Genomic DNA, 24,709 nt, shown 5'->3' on the forward strand with positions numbered 1-24,709 from the left:
CTAACTTTTCGAAACTGTTGAAAACCACAACATTTCCTGTGCCACGAGTTATTTTTACTGCAGCAGAACTGATGCATTACAGAAACAACACACAAAACGAATGTAATGTGCTACTAACACATATCTGATATGGGGTGGTCTGCAGTTTACTGTTGAATTCATTGCAGATAACTGGATAAAAACTGTGAAGCAAATTACCTAAAATCCAAAACGTTGCCAGTACTTCATTTGCATTCCCAATACAGTGCTGCCCAATCATGCTGAAACATTAACAGACGCAGATGTTACTGATATCTTTTTTCTACGCAAACTTGACTTTGTAGCATAGTTGCAGCAGAGGTGACACATGCCACAGGCAGGAACAGACTGAATTCCATCTTCAAAACCTGAGGTTGATTTAAGCAGAGGAGAAATGTTTCAACATGCCTACACTTGGAACGGAAAAGGCCTCATAAAAGGCGGCGAGCTGCTCTTTCTAAAGTGTGCTGTAAAATCACCAGAGGTGGATCAGATAAATATTATGATCAAACTTTACAGAATGTACATCCTCAGCCACAATTTTCCCAATATACAATATACCCTCACACCATATAATCTGAAACAAAAATGGAGGCACTATATTTAAGTTGTATATAGAAAATGTTCAGTAAAACAAACTAATTAAGCATAAAGGTGCTAAATTCGAAATCAGAGCACATCTGCCTCCTCTGCACGGCTCTCAACATGGCACCACGGAAGTGTTCTGTGTATACTGTCCGCTTGGAGGACGCGTTCCACACATGCACGGATCACTACCACTCGTAGCGTAATCACAAAGACGTCCACACAGAGCCTATGCATACACCCTCTGATGTTGAAATTTACGTCATGCAGACAGAAGATCATTTCAGCTGACCTTTCTACTACATTCTTAATTTCTTGCAGTGAACGATCATAACCCTTTTTCGCAGATGCTTTCACTTTGCTCAAGACTGGGAGTGTTTTAACCTTTCATCTAGTTTTTGTTCCTTTTTCTTTAAGTAGCTTTAAGGTTGCAAAATTCCACTCTGTCTGACAGTATATATTCTGTATCAGCTTGTTCCAACTCTTCATTGAAGCTGTATGATGTTTACTTTGAAGGTAATATTCAAACCCCTAAGAATCCATGCTTTATATATGGCTGAACCATTCCACCAAATGGAAATATTCATGAATCATTTTATACACATTACCTCAAAAAAACAGCCTGACATATTTGGTATCTTTGGAAACTTTGAGACCTCCGGTTGAATTTAAAATTAAGATCTGTGGGTTGGAACAAAAAGTTGTTGAGATTAAGACATTCATTTAGGATTAAATTCATTGGGCTGTAAACTTTGAACATTGTCCTCTAAAGGGGTGCAGGGCCAAATGGCCTCACAGGATTAGAAGCATTGTCAAGGCTACACCGCAACTCCAATCACCTCTGTAATCTCCTGATTTGTTCTCAATACACAACCAGAGCTGCCAGGAAGGGACCTGTCTGCTCTTCCATCCCCCCGGGGGCACTTTGAAATTCAGCTCACTGTCCTTCAACTTGGACTGGCAGGAGAGACAATCTTTTATGCATTTCAGGCCTACAGTATATAACAGTGTATAAGTGAGCACTGCCAGATCATCCCAACCAAGTCCCAGGTGGAAAATGATGTCTTTGTGTAGTATCTACAATATCATAGAAGCCATTGTTGTGATTGATTTTCAATCAGTAAAAGTCTGTTCAAAAGATCACAACAACCAGGCCAAACAGAGTAAATAGAGCAAATCAAGAATGGACACACTATCCTATTACATATGTTTGTGTTCCCATTTAAGAGATTATCTTTCATATCTATTTAAAGATAGTAGAATAAAATCTAAACATCTCTATCATGGCTACTGTTGTCTACACACAGTCCTACACAATGGCAACTGAACAACAACAGGTAACTTTCTCACCTGCCCCTCTCCACCCCCCCCCCCAGTCTGCTCCGACTACACTCCCTCCCCCCATCCCCCACCCCCCATTCAGACCCCACCCTTTCTGTGGTGACCAATGAAGTTCAAGGCTCAGACTTTTCAAGGATAGAGACCCCTGGTGTATTTGACTCCATTGTGAGAACATCTGAAAGCAGCACTTTGTCTCAAAACTCCTGCGTTGGTTGGTGTTGATAGTAGGAGGACGTAGGACCATGCAACACATCTCTGGTAAGTTTGATCTCCTTGACTGTGCTGTATGAGCATGCATGTGCAATGTGACACTGGGCTGTAATTATTTGGTCATTTCAGGCTGTGAGTAAATAGTCACTAATGCAAGATGCATTTGGCCGTGAAGTATTAAATAGTTGTTTACTTTGCTTTACTTTACACCACAAAAAATGCATCATCTTTATTATTATTTTACTGATTTGAAGAGAAACTGATAAATAAAATAGGGGTTACAAAATGATCCTGACCTATGACATGATGTCTCAAGTTCTGCATGCTCTGTGATAATATATTTTTCCTGTTTTTCCTATAAACTCCATGCTGCTATAAACCAATCATATGTTCTATAAATATTTTTTGCAGAACTGTTTTTCATGATTATTTTCTCCACCAGACTCCAAGTCCCATCTGAGCATGCCCCGGTCCCCTCCAGCAGCTGACTCATACCAGCAGGGCTGCAGGATGACCCTGGAGAACGCTGATCTCTGGACGTCCTTTCATAGCATCGGAACAGAGATGATTATAACAAAGCATGGAAGGTATAACGACGCTGGCCACTGAATTACACCACACTGTGCTTTCTGAGAATACCAGTAGGGCTTCGTATCATTCATCACCCAAAACCTAAAGTATTGCCTATGTGCCTAAAGTTATATTTAAAACCATTCACTGACTCTGTGTATTTGTTTCAGGAGAATGTTTCCACACTGCAGCATCCGTCTATCTGGCCTCCAACCTTTTGCCAATTACGTCATCATGGTGGATATGGTCCCTGCAGACACCTTCAAATACAAGGTAAATGTATATATATGCAACAAACACTGAATACTGTATGAACTGTTGTTGACAACATTTGGTGGAATAAAACCCAGCAGATTGCAGTATGTAAAACGCTGCAGCCAGACACGGGCCTGCCCACTCTGGGCCATTCACCGCTGCATATCAAAGCCTTTCATTGCTTCCTGTTTGTGCACTCTCGGCTGGAGGCCCAATCAATTAGCATCCCTCCTCATTCAAGATCGGTGAATGAGGAGCAGTCGGCCATCTACACACTCAACGACTCTTACACCAACTGCTGTGGCCCATTTGGCCACGGATCTTGCTTTTAGCACACACTTGGAAAAAAAGAGGTACGTGATAAAAGGAAATGACTGTAGGAGCATTGGAAGAGTTGAGTTTTTTGAGGTGTGGTGAGTCTGTAGAAACAGTGATGGTTTAATGATTAGCATACTTGACCAGAAAGATATAAAACCTCCACAATGTGAAGAATAGCCCTGCAATGAATCCTGCCAACAAAGACATTTTCATGCACCACAGCTCTCTTGCATTGAACCAGCCATTATGAAGTGAATTTCATGCTTCATGAAGACTTCTGATTAATCAGACATGTCCTCCGGTCTCACACTTGATAACCTTGCATCCCGCCCTCCCCCATTTCTCTGTAGTGGAAAAAGGAGCAGTGGGAGGTCGCTGGGAAATCAGAACCCCAGCCCCCGTGTCGGACATACATGCACCCGGACTCCCCTGCGCCAGGAAGTCACTGGATGAAGCAACCGTTGTCTTTTCTCAGGATGAAGCTCACCAACAACACCTTGGACCAGCACGGCCATGTAACGACACCATTTCACACACAGAGTCAAAGTGATTATACTAATGCTATGTATGTTTTTCGCTTTATACTCAATTTTGCTCTTCTTATCCTTCAGATCATCCTGCACTCCATGCATCGCTACTACCCCAGGTTTCACATCACCCAGGCAGACAGTCCTTACACTATCCGCTGGGGTCCATTTCAGACCTTCTCCTATCCAGAGACAACCTTCACTGCAGTGACCGCTTACCAAAACCCAAAGGTATGGACTTGTACAGCAGTTTTATGAAAACCCAATACAAATGTGATGGTATTTCTGTTTGATTAAAAACAAAACACACTGCACCACTAACAGTTTGACTAATATCTATTCTTTGCTTTTTAAGATCACCAAATTGAAGATCGATCATAACCCCTTCGCTAAGGGATTCAGAGAGGGAGGTACCCATTCCCACAGCAAAAGGTAGGAATAAATAAAATTGTTACTATGAAATGACTTATTTTTGTTGTAGTCTTCTGTAAATTAAAGACAGACATTTGTAATTACCACATAGTTTTAGGCAAATATCAAGATGAACAACAGTGAAAAATGAAATCAGGAAAAGTGTTATAAAATGCTTTAAATGTTCTATTTTTTTTCTATAGGTGTCGTTCAAATAGAAGCCCTCCTGCAAAAAGAGCCACACTGGACAGGAATGATCTTTGCGACAGTCCTCCTGGTAAGTTTTTGTAATTATTTTAAAATGTTTACTTGTATGAAATCCTACTGCACCAACAGATACAATTCCAGGTAGTATGAAAAGGTATTCCCGAATCAATGTGCCAGTCCTATTCAACATTGTATTTCCCTTTCAGGCCTGCAGAGGATGCCCTTCACCTCTCCCTCAGTGGAGGCAGGGAAGAATGAGGCTTCCACACAGCAGCAATTGAAAGGGGGTGACCTTTCAGCCTTGACTGTAGAGCAGGACCCATCTGAGAGTCTACACGCTGAGCCCCTGGAGCTGCAGGAGTATGACTACAGCTGTGAAGAACAGATGGTGCCTGCTTCCGTGCCATACCAGCCCTACAGGTATGATTTAAGATACCCAGGATGACATTAAAATTAAAATGCAAAGTGATGATCCATGAAATTTAACCTTCACTCTTTAATTTCTCTAGATCTCTAGAGTACACCAGATACCCACTGCCTTGCAATGACGTACAGGCGGCACACACCCTCGTCCAACCACCACCACCACCACCTCATCCACTCGCCACGGCCGAACACAACCCCCAACAACATGGCTACTACCACCATCCTCACCACCACAGCCATGCAGCAGATTGGAGCCAGTACCCGCTCTTCTCCTACTCGTGTTGGTGAACTGTTGGAGGATGTAACCACTAAAGCCTTGAGGTAATGCTGCTAATATGAGTGAACCAGGCCACTCCAGTAGTTTATTAGTTTATGTTAAAAGTGTATAATTGTGTATAAAGTTTCATGTATTTCCGAGAGTTTGTACCGTATGTGGGCGTAACTTTAATGTTTTGTCAGATTCACTGGACAAAAATCCTATTATTCTGGAGACCCTGAGCTCAGTCTGAGCTTGCACCGTTATCTGTGTTAAAGTAGATACATTATGTGTTAGGGTGTATATATATACATACAGTATATATAGTCAGCTGGGAAATAAGTGTTAATAATAACATAAGTAATGAAATCTGCTGGTGTAGAAGAAAAGCCTCAAAAGGTTTTCCTCTTTTCCTCTCATATTATTTTTTTTTTTTTTTTTAAAGTTATTTTTTTGGGGGCATTTTCCATTTTTATTGACAGGACAGTGGATAGAGTCTTGAAAGGGGGGAGAGAGAGAGTGGATGCAGAAAGGGCCATAGGCCGGATTCGAACCCGGGCCGCCGCAGTCAGGACCAAGCCTCAATACATGGACGCCCGCTCTACCAACTGAGCTAACCCAGGCGCCCTCTCTCATATTAATTTTGTGCTGACTTTTCTGCTGTTGAGCTGACAGCTGGAATTGCTTAAAATACAATATAGTATTAAACCAAACTGTGTGAAAAATATATATAGTTTTAGCAGACAAGTCATATTGTGTCAAAATCAGTATCTGCATCAAAAAGTGACAAAATTGTATATTGGTGTTTTAACTGCTGAAGAAAGTTTTTTCACAATAAATGGACATGAGTACACTTGTGTGACGTTCAGGTATTTTTTCAAGTATTTTGATTTGAATTAAGGACACCGCTAATCTCATTCTAAATGGGATGAGCTGTGCTAAATAGCCTACATAATCCATCATCCTTTCAACAGAACATGCAGCTGAGGCATAGGGGAATGTCATTCATGTTGGTCAAAAACCAAACATAAAGTGTTGAACACATTTGAAAATTTGACCTGATGATGGTGCTACAATCTCCAGCGTTATTAGAATTCATCCTGAGGAGAACGTGAACGCCTGTGCCAAATTGCATGGCAATCCATCCAATAGTTGTTGAGATACTTGACTCAAAACCACAAATGTCAACCTTATGGTGGCGTTGGAGAAAATGTAGGGTACATTTTTTGGGGACCATGAAACCTCATCTTGTACATGTTGTGATATTCCACTGGATAGGTGAAAACTTATACCTATATACATAATAAATATACTAGAAGAACACTGAGTATTTCTTCAACGACTGTATTTTAATCCTTTTGAGCACAAGTGATACACAACAAAAGCATATTTAGGGGTGAGAAAGAGTACAAGAACAATGGAGCAATGAGAGACTGTCCAAGAGCAGCATGTCTAACATGATATAGTGATGACAGACAGCTAGTGTGGAATTGACATCATAGTCTGGCATAGTTTACCCAGCAGAAGGCAGGCAAGTCTGTGCTGTAAATGTTTTAAGAGAGAGAGAGAGAGAGACAGAGAGAGAGAGAAGGCATATCTGGGACATTCATACAGCTTCAGGGAGCAGAAAGTGCAAAGCAATTTTCTAGAGCACATCAACAGATTTTTTTGAGATTTTGTACACATTTTTTACAACACTGTAAAAAATAAATACAGAGAGGCAAAATCGTGAATGGCACCAAACCTGCAACACATGATGTAGTTTCTAAAGGACACTTTATTGACATCAATGATGTAAGGAAGTTTGAAAGTGACATTCTGAATACAGGAGTGGAGTATGTCGAAATTAAAGTCACATGGTTTGTTGAAAAATAGTCATTGTATAGCATATCAAAAAAAGTCATAATGTATCTTGTTGAAAAAATTAGTAATATAGTATGTTGAAAAAAAGTCATAGTATACCATGTCGAAAGAAGTCATAGTATAGCATGTCGTAGAAAGAGTAAATACAAAAGTCATAGTGTAGTATGTCAACAAAAGTCATAGTATACCATATTGATAAAAAGCAAAAAAAGTAATAGTATAGTATGTCGAAATAAAGTCATAGTATATTATGTTGAAGAAAAGTAATTTGGCATTTTTGCTTGATGAATGACTTAAACAATTAATTGATTATCATAGTTAGTAGTTTTGTGTTGATTGACTAATAGTTTCAGCCCTAATCGCCTTATTACCAGAGCCCTAACAATACTACATAACAAACATTTTTAAAGAGGATCCCTTCAATTTGTTTCTGAAATAATTAAATCAAAATATATATACTAAGTGGGATATTTTTTAGTTAAAAAACAAACTTGTCTGTGTTCTCTGGTCGACAAATTATGTAATTGTGATTTTACTGCAATTTCTTTTTACTTTTTCTGTTACTGTTACCTACACGTGTTAAAATTTGCATATAGCTGCAATAAGCTAACATCAGCCACGCAATTTATCAGTTAGGCTCTCATCATTAGAATATCAATCCAACTTTTTACGATTTAATTTTCTTCCATTTTCCACAGCACCCTGTAAGCCTCACCGTATGAAGCTGTGATCTCAGCTAATACTGGTGCTACAGTGCCTGCAGCCTTACACATATAGACAGTAGGAGAAACCCTGTGATAAACAATATGGGAATCCTATATGGTGTTGGTTAAATGGAGTCTCTACACAGAATGTTAGAGTAAGGCGGAGATAGGAAAATGTTGTTTACTCATGAGGTAATGGTGTTTGTACTGGTGGGTTTTTTTTGTACTTTTGGGTGGTGTCCAAAAACCGAGCACAATGAATTGATGTTGTCTGGCAGAATGAATGTTTCACTACTTTATTAAATGGGACATGGTAATGGATGAAGTGCTGATGTAATGTGTGGAACTGTGCCATAAAGTTAATGTTACAAAGCCTTAGATGACCCTTACGGAAAAACAACCATGCGTGCCCTCATTTAGCATTAGTGTACAATGATGAATGTTTACCAGTAAGCCCGTACTCTATCACATCAGTTACTTGTTTATATTTATGTTGGTTGATAAATATAATTTTTGATAATCAATTGTTACTAATAAACCACTGTGTTGTATTCTATGTCTTTCAATTTTCAATTTGACATCTGGCTTTGTATTTTGCGGTAGAATAGAAACAACTGACAATTATTTTCATCTTTCATTAAGGTGCGGATAATTTTTTCAATGAATTGTTTGGTCTATAAAATGATGGAAAATAGTAATAAAACACATTAAAATGCCTCAGAGAACCCTATGTCATAAAGGTCATAATGTAGTACCGGTATTTCGAAAAAAGTCATAAAAAAGCTATAGTATGTTGGAAAAAGTCATAAAAAAGTCATGGTATAGTATGTCGAGAAAAAAAGCCATAGTTTAGTATGTCGAAGAAAAGTAAAAAAAGTAACAGTACTGATTACTATATTGAAAAAAAAGTAATAGTATAGTTTGTCAAAAAAATAGTCATAGTATAGTATGTCGATAATCTTGTGAAAAAAACTTCATAGTACAGTACGTCGATAATTTCATGAAAAAAATGTCATAGTATAGTATGTCGAAAAAAAGGTAAAATTATAGTACGTCAAAGAAAAGTAAAAATATGCATAGTATGTCGAAAAAATAGTCATAGTATAGTATGTCGAAAAAAAGTCATTGTATAGTATGTCGAAAAAAAAGTCATTTTATAGTATGTCGAAAAAACTTTGAAGTATAGTATGTAAAAAAAAGTCATAGTATAGCATGTCGAAAAAAGAGTACAAAAAAGTCATAAAACAGTATGTCAAAAAAACTTCATAGTATAGTATGTAAAAAAAGTCATAGTATAGTATGTCGGAAAAAAAAGTGTCGTCATATGTCGATAATTTCATGAAAAAAACGTCATTATAGCATGCTGATAATTTTGTGAAAAAAAGTCATAGAATATAATGTCGATAATTTCATGAAAAAAACATCATAGTACAGTACAGTACAGTAAAATTATAGTATGTCGAAGAAAAGTAAAAATATGCATAGTATAATAATGATATAGTATGTCGAAAGAAGTCATAGTATAGTTTGTCGAAAAAGAAGTCATATTATAGTGGGTCGAAAAAAAAGTCACTATGACTTGTTTTCCACATACTAAAACTTTTTTTTACTGACATACTATGACTTTTTTATCACTTTTCTTCGACATACAGTAATCTGACTTTTTTCCACATACTATGACTTTTCTTTACAAAATTTTGCGACATAATATATTGTATATGTATTAAATATATTGTATATGTATTAAACTTTACAGTTTAATTTGTTGAATAAGTGATATGTACACTATAAATAGCAATAGACGCACTAGCAGTCATGCATAATGACAGCTGTTCTGGTGCTATTGAAATTGCTTATGACCCCGTGGAAACCATTATCTAAAATTAATTACGTTTTCTTGTTTTTTCTTCATTCAAATCAGCGGCATTAGTCATTATTGACAAAATTATATTTTCTATTTACTGTATTTCTATTCATATTTCTATCAGAAAAGACTCACAGTGGGCCAAACACTCTACAGTATGGCAGCTGGCATCACATATTTTAATAGGTGGGGGTGGGGGGGCTGGTAATGGACTGTAGGGAGGCCTTCATCGACTGTGCGCACACACACACAACTGACATGCACTGTGCCCCGAGGAGAGGTCAGACTCAGCTAAGTTTGATTCATTATGGTCATTCTCACAGCAGCCATCGCCTATCAGAGTCCAGAGCAATACATCGATTGACTTTAATGACAATTTAACCTGGCACATGCACACAAAGCACAAGGCGTACAAGTGTAAAAGCCAGAGAGAGAGAGAACTAAATACACAGAATACCTAATATGGAATAGCTCTAAAAGGCAAAATTTAAAAACCATATACCAAAATTAAGGAACCTAAAACACCTAACTATTGACACAAGTTCAAACATGTTTTACCCTCTTGAGATCCACAATAGTCACGTTTTTGTCTTTTTTAGGGTGGGGCAAGGGATCCTTAGGGGAAGATAGCAGGTCAACAGTAGATGTCATATAGAAGTGGTGACCATCATCTGAAAGCTGGGAACCTGAAAATCAATTTGAGACGCAGCTCAGTATAATTTGTTATAGTCGTGAATCAGAAATAAACATGAATTAATTAATTTAAATAAATTGTTTAAGTGTATAAGGGCTTAAGACATAATGATAGAAGTATTTTTGGGTTAAGTTTGGGTTGTGCAGTTGCAGACATGTTGTGTATGAAGGCATCTTTTAAGGCACGAGAACCATGTGTGGAATGAAAGTAATCTACAGTCATGGATTTTCTATAGATGCATGTACGCTCATGGCTACTATACTTGGAAACAGTTGCATAATGCGTCAATAAAGTCCCTGTCACTGTGAATGGCTGGAATCCTCTGTTTCACAAACGTCACACATCACCAGAAGCATCTGATCTGGAGTCCAGTGATTAATGCCTTGCAGTATTAAGATTAAAATGAATCTTAAATAAGGGTTGTACCTCTAAATGCATGACAAGGCAATAAGGCCATGTTTTTCTATGATATAGTTCAAAACGACATGCTCATCACTAGCGGTAACTGTAATTGTAAGGTGAATGTTAACTCTCAATTATGTCAGCCAGGACTTTGGATATATTTCAGTAAGCCGTCAACAGATACTAGGCGTTACATATCACTTATTACCCGATCTTGATTGGTCAATCACGGCATTCTACGGGCTGTTATTTCTTTATAGCAGACCGTTGCTACGTATAACAGACTGTTGCTACGTATAACAGACTGTTGCTACGGGCGCAGTTCTGATTTCGGACTCCGGCAGACCGTTTTTGTGTCAAATTATTGATTTCTTTAGTAAGTAGCCGTGTAATAAGCGGGATAATGTACAGCGAGACGGTCATTGTTGTGAAATAAACCCAGGGTTTATTTCACAACAATGACCCGCTCGCTGTACATTATACCTTAATTATATTATATATTAACATCATATCAACATATTTAGGACCTATTGGCTTATACTTATTTGTACCTGGTTTGAAAAGTGCTGAACAAACAGTCACGGCACATGCTCATCTGTAATATTGCCCTTGAAAGTTTTCCATTCCCATCTCTAGGTCAGCTGACTTTCTTTTATTAGCACTTCATTAAAATTCATTAATTGCTTCCTTTCTCCTGGGCGCAGCCAGAATCAAAAACTGGAACTGTCAAAAATTAGAGCAAGAGCAACTGTCCTGTGCTCTAGATACACAACCTGTGACAATCAGGCTGCTGCAAAAAACACCTCCACGCCCACCCCCATCTGTTAAAAAGACAACGGTGCGTAGTAGAGAGAACAGAGATACCAGACAGAGAAACTTAAAGAAGTAGACGTAAATTTTATTTACTTGTTCTGTACATAAAGGGTCAATACCAGCACAGGTGTTAACCATGGGAAATATTAACACATGTAAATGGTATAAGAAAATAAAAGGCACAATTTTCAATTCTTAAGTAAGAGACAGGCTTTCCTAGAATATTTGAAGAGAGCACAGTAATACTGTTAATGCCATTACAAAACAAATCAGAAGCATGAGAAAAGCAAGTTCACCTCAAGAAAAGGAAATAATCAGGGTGTATTGCTTAATTAGTAGATTTCATTAAGTTTGATGAGGAAAAACCCAACACTGGTTTGTTTGCACAGACCAGGAGGGATCAAAATAAGAGAAACCTGTATTTAATAATAAGGACATAAATGACATTAAGCAGCATTTGGCCGGGCAGAACCATCTACCTGGCCAAGAGGTCATGCACAGAGGCAACCAGCAGGCATTTTTCCCTTTTTGTAAATGTCACCGTAGGTACTTTTGTTTAATAACATCACTCATTTTTAACAAAAAAAATGCTTGATTTAATAGCTGACAAAATAAAAAAAAAGAAAAACAAAATTGGGATACAATTAAAAGCTGCACAATATTACTGAGTGAACAGCTGAGCGTTGAATTTTAAACGGAAAGCACTAGGCGGAGAGACGAAGGGGGGTTGAAATGGTTCGGGGTTTTTTTACAGCAGAAATGTAAAGGTCGCACTTGTTCGCGCAACTTGTTTAATTTGCCTACTGGTCAAATTGGTTTGCAGCACAGTAGGAACAAAGACGCTTTCCACTACTCTGATAAGAGTCTGTTTTGCATAAAGAGACAAAAAAAAAAGTGTGCACAGACCAAATATTCAAGGAATGAAGCTGGTTGAAATCCTAAAATTGACAGGAGTTAACATGGCATTAAAAACATAAGGGTAGAGAGAGGGGATTGCATGCGCATGAGAGAATGCATTTATCTTACTCTCTGAAAAAAAAAATAAAAAAAAATGATGGGATTGGCTTGCTGAAACATTTCCTCCTTCCCTGACCTATGCCACTGAAAGTGGAGATTCTCACTTCAGTGGAAAGCCTTCAGTCCTCGCAGCCCACACTGTGACAATGTGGGTTTTTTTCAGCTAGCCTTGTAGTCAGATGCTTGTGGGAAGTGCTGGCCAGGGCTTACTGCCGTTGCTACTTGCCTTTTGGAATCCTGTTCAAAGCATGGCACTTCTATGCGGAAAGTTGAAATATATAATATAGTGCTTGGTGTGGTTGTCACTAAAAAAACCCTGCTAATCTCTAAGCAATGTCCTTTTTTAGTTCAAAATTATGTGAAGGACAGTTAAGGAGAGGTACCGAAATGGACATGCAAAGTTACCCCTCTAACATACATCTTCTCAAAGTCACAAATAAAAACTATTGTTGATCATGTGGCACAAATAATAATAAAAAAAAAAAAATGAAATCACATATGGCCGTGTCATGTCTTATTATTAACAAAAGATAAATAAGTCTTGTCAGCCAGACTTGTGCCAGGTTGAAGAAGCAGATGGGAATCTATAATGTCACAGTACAACCCTAGATCCTCCACAAAACCCATCCATCCTGACTCCAGTCACACATCACATACACATCAAAAAAACCTGTCAACCTGAATAACTCATGGCCAATACGCGCGCCTGTGTGTGTGTGTGTGCTTGTGAGATGGTTAAGGTACAACAGTGACTTGATTGTTTGGAGAAATAACATTTGACTGGCTGGTTAGCTCCTCATTGCCTCAGTGCTCTCCCAAGTCCGTAGGGATATTGCTGTTCCCTACTTCGTACAAATATCCTCACAATCGACAAAACAAACACGCACCGACACTTTCTAAAGTCCCCAAGACTTCAAACATAACAAATATTCAGAGAAATAAAAAAAAAAAAAAACAGACATGTTGTGATGAAATGTGGGGAAATATCTATTGTGAACACACACGTATACATACACACACATTCACACTCACACTGATGCCCAGTGATCTGGAAATGAAAAGGACACTAATGCAAAAAACAAAACACTGCCCAGCCTGGAACCGAGTCATGGGGGAAAAGGGATGTGGGAGAAGTGGGGTCAGGTTTTTTTAGTTTGGAACCAATGTCCAAAGCTGTAAACAGTCCGAAAGCCTTGCAACGGTTGGCAACAACGGAGGGGTCGCTATCATGGTACAGCCCCCAAGCAGGCAAGCACGTAACCGTGGTGACACTGGTGGGGAAAAGGTGGAGACGGCCAGCAAGATTACGGTACAGGTCAATACTGGCGAGAGGGTTCCAGTCGAACCCTTGGGTCAGTCACTCTCATCTGGATTCTGGGGGTCTATGATTTTGACGTGGGTGAATGGGAAGAGGCCCCGTCGTCCGTTCACCTCTCCCTCCCACTGACCGCTGATGTTCATCCGTGAGACCTTCACGATGTCGCCGACCTGAGGGGCAGAAGGATAGGAGGCAGAGTTACAGCAGGAGCAGGAGGACTTGTTTGCAGCAAATCCGAGAGAGTTTTAAAAATGACATACAAAATAGAACATTTTTAAAATGCAGTGTGGTCAAACTACAGTGTAATGAGTGCATACGCTTTTTGTTTAAGGTGGCCATGATGTGAATGTAACTCAACCAGACCAGGTTTATTACGGTTTTAAGTTCCAATAACACTGCAATTTAATAAAATACCCTGACAACCCGGGACAATTGAACATTTGGGGCAAATTAGAACGCAATAAGGGCGTAACGATTCATCTACTACATCGATGTATCGATTTATATTCGTACGATCCAGCTACATCGATAGGTACTCGGCAAGTTGTCCTTCACGGGGGACGTATATCGATCTAAAACCGATTTGCAAGGTAAATAATCTATTGTATCGATACTAAGAATTTGCACTTTTTGTTTAATATTACACTGCCTTGTATCTTGAGAACTGTGGGTAACCAGCGGGTCCTGAAGTTGCACTTTTTATTATTTTCAAATAAAAGGTGTATGTATTTGCCATTAATCCTTGTGTTTACTTGTTTATAACCATAATTAATTAATCCCTGATTCCCTTACAAGAAACATTTTGAGGAATCCTGACCTGCACTGTCCAGTATCCAGCTATTTACTTCACAGTCACACTGATTGAAGTTACTGTCTCGATTTCAAGTCATTGAATCGTATCATATCGTATCGCTCTAGATGAGCCAAATATCGCCTATTAAATCGTATCGGAACCATGGAAAGTGATACGTATCGTTTTAAAAACGTCAAATCATCACACCCCTAGAATCCAATAACCAAAAAGATCAATTCCACATTATAGCCACCAGGCAAATAACACAATTTCTACTTAAAGATGAACATGCAACTCATGAACATGCTGCGCTACTCCATATGATATGACGTGATCGATGAAGTGATATAATGCGGCTTAGTTGGTAACTGCAATTTCCATACAGCGCAACGGCAGACAAAAGGGTTAATTTGAACTTTAACTTGGTGATTAGCTGCTGCACCAGACTCTATTGTAAAGATACACACAGAAAAAGACAAGACAATATAGCAGAGTGAATAGCCTAGGGAAAAAAACTAACTGCATCTGACACATGGCCAATGCTTATTTTAAAACCTGCTCAAAACTACACTAGCTATAAATACACGTGTGAGCTAACAACATCCTGTACATCTGATTCATTAATACACACTTTTAAAAAAAAATAAAAGCAGACCTCCAAACCCATATTACACTGTGGTTTGAACAGATGACAGAGAAGCCCAGAGCTGTCGCTCAGATGGGTTTGTGACACTGACTGTGACCCCAATCTGTTAAAGCCATATGTTCTTTATCAGGATTAGAAGGGGGAAAGTCTCCATCATCAAAAACCATGATTGAAACGTGAATGTGAGGGGACACTATTTGCAGCTTTAACTTCAGAATGACGCTTCAAGGACATCTAGTCCTAGACATTATCTTTAACAAAAATCCTTTACGCCATCCTGGAATGACAAAAATGCTACTTAGTCATAAAGAGCTTCCGTGGAGCCCATCAGGAAAAGAATTATAAAAAAAAAAAAAAAACTCCATTCAATAAAAGACTGAAAAAAATAGCTGCCGCTCACTAGTGTTCACCTTCACATTTCAATAAAGTTTCATTCAATTTTATACTTACAAATCTTCATTAAGAAGAAGCTGGTTATCATGAATGCAGACTTTAATTAAAATTCTTAAGTTTGTTGAATAAGATCTTGTTAATCTAGTATTTATTGTAATTCTAGTTACAAAATAAAAACTCTAAATAACTTACTGTGGCCACGCAAAAGCTTGGGGTAAAAACGTATAGCATAATCAAATATGAAAATCATATCTAATTATTAAGAATGTAGTAATGAAGACTAGTACTATGCAATAAAAATGAACAAAAAACAGTCTGAAAACCAAACCCTAAAACAATGAGGACATAACCTGATTTAATTTGTCTCTGAAGTGAATAAATAATGACTCATAGCTTCTGCTTCTTGAACCCCAGGGGCGGCAAAATAGCCACAGTACAAAACTAAAGGGTTATTGCTCGAAGCCATGACCTATTCTGAGCCAAAGACAGAGACAGATAGAGGAGACATGATGAGACGAGGTAAGGTATGCGTTTTCGGTGTAAGGCAAGTTTTTTTTTTTTTTTTATCAAAAACACCACAGGAAATACTAGGGTTTCCGCCAGGTTCTTTCTAGTGACTGGTTTCTAGGATTTCTGGTGGCTTCCTTCTCTCAATCAAGACACTGATTACACGATACTGATTAAGCACAGGTACTAAAAGTTCTGCATTTTGTGCTTAATCTACGTAGATCCTATCTATTTATGCCTGATGATTTGCATCTCCTTTCCAAAACAGATCAGTTTTAGTTTTAAAAAGGAACAGTGTGTAGCATTTAGGGGGGCAGAAATGAAATATAATATTAATAAGTATATTTTCTTTAGTTTATAACCGCCTGAAAATAAGAATTGTTTTTTTTAGGTACCTTAAAATGAGCCGTTTATATCTACATAGGGAGGAGCAGGTCCTCTTCACCGGCCATCATGTTCCTGACAAACCGATTACTGGCTCTAAGCGAGAGCCATTCACGTTTTCGCGTGGCGGCGGGAGAAGTTTCAGATGGTTGCAATTTTGCGGCGCTAGACGCCGCCAAATCCAACACACTGCACCTTTAATGATATAAAATATTGAAAGACAGGTGCCAAGATACTGTAAGATTAGTAACACTTTTGTGAAGAAATTAGTGCATTCAAATGTTGAATTGTAGAGGACAGAAAATGGATTTATGTTTATCCAGAACAGATGCAACTGAGTGACGAGTTTTCTTCAGTACATCTGTTTTAAGCCAGGGTTGATGTGAGGAATATAGGTATCCCCAAAGGGAAGCAATTCTACCTGCACTGCAATTCAGTACATATGCATTTAGAAAAAAAAAAACACAAATGTCCCCATTATCCATTTCCTAGTCTTTGGAGAACATATACAGACAGCGCTTGCAATGACAATAGCATCTTTATTTCTTAATTGTAGCTAGTGAAATAGAAAAACATTTAATTAATCTAAATTAAGCTTTTGCAGCATCAGTTTATCTCAACTAATTGAACCCTGAAAGGTTCTGCCAAACCTTGTGGGGAGTTCTGCCCATCTTTGAGCTGCCCAGTAGGTATTAGAGCTAGCATTCCTGTTGGATAGAAAGACTTCGGCAAAAAACAGACCTGCAGCCTTAAAATGGGCAATGTGTACAGAGACAACTTCTGTACCCCTCGTAACTTGTTCCCAGTGAAAACAAAGTGACACTGTGTGTTCTGTGTTAGGTCCCAACTTGCCACGGTCACAACCCTTACAGTACTTACTGGTGGGTTGATTGGTATGATGAGCGAAGAACACCAACAACGAGAGAGAGAGACATCTAGACTAAGACTACCATCTTAGTCAGACCTACAGTATGTTCACACTGAACTTGAAATATACCACAAAAGCTTTTGTAATTTTACAAGAAAACATTTTGAGAATCAAAATTTACAACAATTTAAGAATAAATCCTCAACAGTGTACAAGGAAAGACTGACGTTTGCATCACAGTTTTCCTTTAGATGCCTCCTATAGTATTTTGCTTTGTGCCTGTGGGTGGAGTAGCGTCAGTCTGAAACCGTTGCAGTGTAACACAGATTTGAGCAGCCCCTCTCTATTCCCAGGATTAGCAAATTATGGAAGTTCAGATATAGTTTTCACAACAGCAAGACATTTGAGGTGTGGTAATGCAGGCCTTTTGCTCTCATGTTAAAAGGCATGGTGGGCGATCTTGAGAAATCAGCGAGACTACGCTAGATTTTTAAAAAACGATCCAAACGCAAAACCTGGCTCAGTGTTGTCAACACCTTTCCAATGAAAGTAGCTAGCAGCACTAGCTCCAAAAAAGTCTCTAAATCTAGCAATCACGTCACCAAGTCGGCTACTTTGACAGTCCGTCGCTTTGGGCCTCCCTCTAAAGCCACTCCCCCACAATTATCTTTACGAACATTTCATAATGAAAGTGAACGGCGAATATGGCTATTGTTAGTACTCACAGCTTTCAAAATAGCAGTTTGTGGAAGACTCGGGTGAAGGTAGACAGGCTGGTACTGTAGGTAGGCCGTCCAAGCATTACATTTGGACCTAATTAAATGACTGGACGGGTGGGTTTTTTTTGTCAGAGAATTTGATTTATTGATTGCTGTTGGGATGTAATGAAAATTTCAACTAATCTAACAAAATTGTTTCTAAAATCTTTACCAACCCTGCCTTTAAGAACAGATTCTAGTGTTTTAAAGGAGAACACTGGGCCTTTTTTGGCAGCTGGCTAAGCCAGGGTGTAATGGCTAATGATAAAGAAAGATTATAAATTAACTGGGCTTACATACTTATTATGAGTAATAAATATCTTAATAAACTACAAACACTCTCATAACATCTCTAACTTTTGTTGAACACAACTACTAACTGGAGCAACAGAAGTTTGCAAAGACTCCTACTTCTTTCTTACAAGGCGACACACTTTTTAGTCTACTGAACACACTGTACATTCAGTATGCATTTGACCCAGTCATACAGTAAGAGGCCGCACTCACGGGGTTAATCTTTAGTTACCCGTAAACAGAATCCAGTCTGCAACTGTAGCTTCACACGGTTCACTGCTACACCATAAGATTGCACAGAATTGCATAAGTTCCAAATAAAGCCATGTTTCAGTTTCAGTTCTCAAATGCTCGCCCATTCGTGAGCACAGACTCTTTCTCTATCGCCCTCTCTGTCTCTCTTTGTGGAGTTGGTTAAATCAACTTTTAGTTTAATGGAAGTTTCCATCTCTCCTCAGTCCAGAAGACATGTCTTGTTGACCTATTCAACTCATGTCAGTGTCAATCTGAATGAGGTATTCGCCATTTCCTGAGGTGATTGTTTATATCAATTGTAAAAAAAAAAAAAAGGAACACAGGGGAGAGAGTAGAGAAGACAAGACTAATGTTGTTAGATGGAGCGGTCTAACCTTTAGCATGAATGCCATTCACCAGGTTTGCTCATGGTCCAAATTTACACCTCATTTCAGAGTCACAAGAATGACTGTACCCAGCTGTAGCGGCCTAGTTTACTTCCTACATCCACTGACACACTCTGATGTCAGTGAATGGCGGCAGAGATAGGCCGAGAGATACCTTTCATTTTCATCTCTCCCCTGGGGGCGTCACTACAGCTCACTCTGCTATCAGAGTGGAGCAGTTTCGAAGCCCCAGTACATACGTGAAGTGCACATTATGCATTACATGACGTGCTTCGACATGTTAGCGCAGTCAAAGCAGATTTGTAATAGCCAGAGTGCACTGCTAAGAAATGCAATTGAGCTGTGAAATGAAACAGTGCTGCTGCCCATTTAGCATCGTCATATTGTATGATGTTATCACCCTAAAAAAATTGGATAAATATGATTTTGTGTTTATTGTGGTTACATAAATGTAATTTATGTTGCTGTTAGACCGCCCCATTAAAACATGCCTCCTTTTGTGAGGCAAGCCAGAGAGCAAACCGTTTTTTGGACTGCAGTGAAAATGTTGTTTTTGAAAGGCTAAATGCCAACAAATATAGATTGAAGCTGAATATTTTGTTAGATAAACACATTGAAAAAAACCCCATGAATTTTGGAAGTTATTACATCCATATTTTTTCAATAAATTGAAACAATTACAGAGACGATCGACGAGAGAAGGTGGACTATTGCACACAATGTTTCTGTAAGTTATTAATGATAATAATTTGAATGCCAACGCGTTGAAGGTTCAAACTATTCGGTACAGCCCTAATGCTCACTGTGGTGGAAGTTTTTGTCCAGCTGCTTTAGTCTGTGGTAGAATTGCGTATTCTGTTGGACGGTGAGTTTTAAGATGGGAGCGTAGATTTGTGGTGTTTCGATCTTTAGTCCGGACTTCTTTATGGCACAGTTTACAAATCAGTCGGTTCGCGTTCTCTGGCTCTCCTTTTTTGTTTGGTTTAAAACCAAAGAATCGCCAAATAGGCGCATTTGCAGTCTTTTTGCTAACGAGAGCGGACATCTTTCCTGCTGGAGTTAGGGCTACTGTACATAGGTAATTACATACAGCATCAGACGTATACTAGCATGTTGTTACTTCTTCTTTTTTTTTTTTACAACAACACCACCGCGGTGAAAGCAATATAGCACAAAATTCCTAACTAGCGTTGCATAATTGAATATCATTCTGTTATCGTGGGCAACAAATATCGCGTTGAACGCTAATCTTGTCATGTCGCCCAAGCCTAATGAATGCTATCAACAAGTATCATCCCACAGCCACTGCATCAGCATGATGCCAGTGCCCAGAGCAACAAATTGAGTCAACTTAATGCAAACGAGTAGGAATCACCTGCAGACAGGGTCTAAAGCCACTGCTGTTGGGTTAATAATCTTTTGGTGTGACCATGCAGGAAATAGCCTTAAATGTTAGAGGACTGCAGACGAGCTGCAAGTTATCTTAAGACGCTTTCACACATAGAACCATTAAGACTGCTGTGGTAACTCTGTAGGCAGCACTGGTGTTTTCCCCTATTCTCATTACTAGCTACCGACTACTGCAATCTCAATGCAGAATGCAGTTACAAGAAATGGTGCAGTGCTGGAAATATTCCGCTTTAAAAGGTGTGATGTTGACTATTTCTGTCCTTTTCTCCACTTATAAACTGGGTAATGATTTTTTTTAACCATTTTTGTCTTTTCAAAAATAAAAGGTTACAGAGCAAAAATGTATTATGTTGCCCCATTATCTCTTGTGATTGATTAACTACTAAAGACTGCCAACAATGCTTACATGCTGGACCTGGGAATCATACAGCCTCTCCTACTAGAGATCCCAGTTAGGAAGTGATGATTTGAGGAGCAAACAAACTTCCGTCTTCTGTCAAACTCTGAATCAACATAACACACCCTGAAAGGCTTGAGGTGAAACACGATTGAAACTTTTAACCATAGGAGGTCAACAAAACACTGCCCTTCAGCCATATGTTAAGAGATGCTGAGTAACCTACTACAACATGGCATAGAGATTTACTGCATTATGTTGCATTACAAATCAAAGGTACTGCTAAAAGAAAAATCTGATATACTGGTTACGTGACAAACAATAAGCTGGATTTCTCCCCCGACCTTTATTCTGAATATGTTAATGATTTTATTGTGCTTTGTAATGTTACGTAATTTGAATCACAAATACTTAGTCTTCATGAAGTGGGTCAAATATTTGTGAATTCTGGAGACAAGTTAATTCACGCCTTTGGTAATGTTACGTAATTTGAACAACAACTGCATAAGTATTGTTGACTACAACACTTCAATCTCGCAATCCATTAAAAGTGTAATTTTAAAAACAGCCCATCTCCTAGAAAGGCAGGGAGGAAGAGAGGACGGGGAAAGAGGATGAAACCCATTTTTAGATAAGTGAAATCCCATTTTTAACATACCTCTAAAGCAAGAGCCGTTTTGTCATAGGCGCAGGGCACTCGTTTCTGGATGGCTTTCGCCATGACGGGTCCGTTCTGCACGGACGGTAGAGGGGTGATGACTGCTCCGGGCGTGCTGGGGGGCAACGGCGACGGCGTCTGGGGTTGGGCGTAGGCGTGGACGAGGGCGTGGGAGGGCTCGGGGATCCCGTAGCTGTTGGAGTTGCGGGATACGAGGGAAGGCTGGCCGGGATGAGGCGAAGGTCGTACCAATTTCTCCACGTAGGGCACGGGGATCATCCCCACGCGTCCGTCTTTACTCTTGGCGCTCCACCACTGCTCCTCTGGCTTCTCCAGGATGATAAGGATCTCCCCCTTCTTGAAGGGAAGGTCCTCCGCATCGCTGCCAGTGAAGTCATATAGAGTCCGCACATACTCCAGGTTCTCGTCTGGGCCGCCCATGGGCTGGATGGGACCGCTCACTGTGCTTGGGTACCTTGAGAGATAATGAGGTAAAAGAAGGAGACATAATGCGGTTACCATAAAAATTAGGTCACTGTCAAGTGCATAAACACAAAATAGGGCTGCACCATCTTAGTTGACTAATTGGTCATTTTGGTTTTAGCCGACTATGACTTCTTTAGTCCTTTTTTATGCATTTTCATGCTCAGCGACTTATTTCCATGAAACTTATGAGCACATCTCTGGTAAAGACAAGATTTAAAGTGAAAGATTTAAAGATTTAATTTGTGCGATTCAAACTCAGTTTTACAGATCTGTCGATTAAATCAACTAGTTGATTAGTCGAGGATAGTCTGATACTGAAACTCAGATATGGTGGGACTAATCACACATTTCCCTCAAGCATCAGATATTTTACGTTGAATGACGTTCAGTAAAAGCTGCCTGTGAGCGTCTACTAATGTAGCATTGACAAAAAGGCTTAAATGAAACATCCATATTAATATCAAATATCTTGGAGCAAGATTTGAAAAAATGACACATACAGAATGATATGAAAACACTGTTGTCATCAGTGCTAATAGAGTTAATAAACATGCAAACCACAAATGTTGCCAGCATATTGGCTGGTGATTATTAATTTTTCCAACCTCATGTGTTGGGACACCACACAGCCTTACTAAGAACAGTAACCCAGACATGTGGTGGCGGTGTTCAAACCAGTTTAAACAGCAGGGTACTGAGGTCTGACTGAAAAGTGGGTTAGTTTTGATAAAAATAGACAACCTACTTAAGCTAGATTACACCAGTCAAACATATGAGACCCCAAGTGTTATGGTATTGCATCACTTACCCACCAAAAAACTGACAATAACCTGATATTTTCAGGTGGAATTTCATTCATTCATTCATTCTCACTGTGCAATATCATTTTCCACTTGTGCATCTTTGTTAACAGTCTGTTTATTGCCAATACTGTATATATACTGCTCCTATTTTTATACTTCCTTCTATTTAAATAGTATTTTGTTTCACTTTGTGTAGCTTTTTTTTACTGTGTTAGCTGATGCATCTTGTTTTTTTGTACTATCCCCTTTGCTGCTGTACACTGCACATTTTAGACTAATAAAGGAATATCTGATCTTATCATGGTAGTTAGTGGAGTGGAGGTATATACTGGGTGACTTGTCCTTACCTGGGTGCTGGCTCTATCAGCGTGGTCGTATCCAGGTAGTGGATTTTGTAGAACTCCAGCAGAGCAGGGAGGTGCTCGAACTCTTGATCGCCGATCTTGAACCTCTTGCTGGGCAAAGAGTTGATGATATAGTGCGACACTTTGGAGTTCTCCGACACCGACAGCACGTAGTCGCCCGGGCAGGTCGACGAGTCTCGAACCAGAAACATGCCATGTCTCTGTCCTTGTAACCTATTCTGTGCCTCTTGTCGCGACACGGGTCCAAAATACCAGGCGGACCGATCAGCCGAGTCAAACCGAGCAGTTGACATTTCCAAAAAATAATAAGTTAATAATCAAGTCTACAAAAATGAGATAGACAATAAGTTAAAAACGTATGTATGCGTGGTGGTTTGGGATGGGCCAATCACAGCAAAGTGGAGGGTTTTTGGAAGATGCAGGGTTAGGGTGGATTATTTCTGCACAAAACTGCTGCAAGATTTAAAAAAGAGCAGAAAACAAACACAACACGACTGGTTTTATCCAACTTTGGAGCATAATGTGGTTCCTGTGTTTCAGCAGTCAGTGGCTGAGCGGCCACAATAGAAACAACTTATCGACAGAGAGAGAATGCGAGAAGCAACAAAGTATCAATGAAGCTTCCCTTTTTCGTTCCGCGTTCTGAGAAAAGCTCCTCTTCTTCTTCTTCTTCTACTAATAATGTATCTCCTCCAGTCAAGTGTCACTTGTGAAGAAAAAAAAAAAAAGGTGGCTTCAGTTTTTTATCTGATAAATCCTCATCATTGTCGCCAGAGTCGAAAAACGAAATGATTACTTTGTATTTCCTTGATCTTTTACGATAAGGCACGCGTCATGGAAATGCGTTTTTCTGAATCCCCTTTTTTTTTCTCTCGAGCAGACTTTTGAGAGGCAGCACGGCACACAAAAAATAAAAAAATGGCGGCCCCGCAACACGTCTTCACACACAGAATGATGATTTCACAGCTCGGCTCCTTCCTGCAGCAGCGTGCATCTCTCAGGTGTGCCAGGTCGTTTCTGCTGTAGCTCCGTTATGCGTGCATTCCTTGTTAACGACTCTATATTTTGATACTTTCCCCTTATTATGTCTCTGCTCGGTCCCCCCCCTCACCCGAGCCACCAGAAGTGCGAGTACGAGACCGAAAAATGGCGACGGGAGGGCAGGTCCCGCTTTCTATCTGCTGCACGTCACTGACGCCCTGGAGGAGGAGGAGGAGGAGGAGGAGGAGGAGGAGGAAAGGAGGGGGTGGGCGGGTGACGAGGCCACGGACAGCCCCCGCCTCCACCCCCAGAGCGAGGTGTCAATCATGTTTCCATGACACAGCTGCAGAACATTTTGTATGTCAAACGACAAACTATAGTGATGTCATCTTCATCAGAGGCAGACAGGCCTATTTATAACAGCAGCACAGCCCTATATTGTTTTCCTGCTATATTCTAGTCTTTTTTTTTTTTTTAAACAATGTGTTTAAAAATGTGCAAACTTATTTTATTCACTTATTGTATA

At 39.4% G+C, this 24,709-nt stretch overlaps 2 protein-coding genes across 2 annotated transcripts; one reads left to right on the plus strand and one right to left on the minus strand.

Annotated features, from left to right (window-relative positions):
- The first annotated feature begins 2,186 nt into the window (after positions 1–2,186).
- Positions 2,187–5,541, plus strand: LOC119478170 (T-box-containing protein TBX6L-like). The gene is made up of 9 exons (XM_037752684.1): positions 2,187–2,202; positions 2,597–2,741; positions 2,895–2,997; positions 3,648–3,812; positions 3,909–4,055; positions 4,180–4,256; positions 4,439–4,512; positions 4,649–4,862; positions 4,952–5,541. Exons 1-9 carry the CDS (start codon positions 2,187–2,189, stop codon positions 5,154–5,156), a joined length of 1,146 nt encoding a protein of 381 aa, XP_037608612.1. The 3' UTR covers positions 5,157–5,541.
- Positions 5,542–11,528: 5,987 nt separating this feature from the next.
- crkl (v-crk avian sarcoma virus CT10 oncogene homolog-like) lies at positions 11,529–24,411 on the minus strand. Its single transcript, XM_037752685.1, has 3 exons — positions 23,185–24,411; positions 21,549–22,023; positions 11,529–13,969 (listed from the first exon to the last, which is right to left on the minus strand). Exons 1-3 carry the CDS (start codon positions 23,493–23,495, stop codon positions 13,835–13,837), a joined length of 921 nt encoding a protein of 306 aa, XP_037608613.1. The 5' UTR covers positions 23,496–24,411; the 3' UTR covers positions 11,529–13,834.
- Between the last annotated feature and the right edge of the window lie 298 nt (positions 24,412–24,709).

This window comes from Sebastes umbrosus, chromosome 19 (genome assembly GCF_015220745.1).
Source record: "Sebastes umbrosus isolate fSebUmb1 chromosome 19, fSebUmb1.pri, whole genome shotgun sequence".
NCBI lineage: Eukaryota > Metazoa > Chordata > Actinopteri > Perciformes > Sebastidae > Sebastes > Sebastes umbrosus.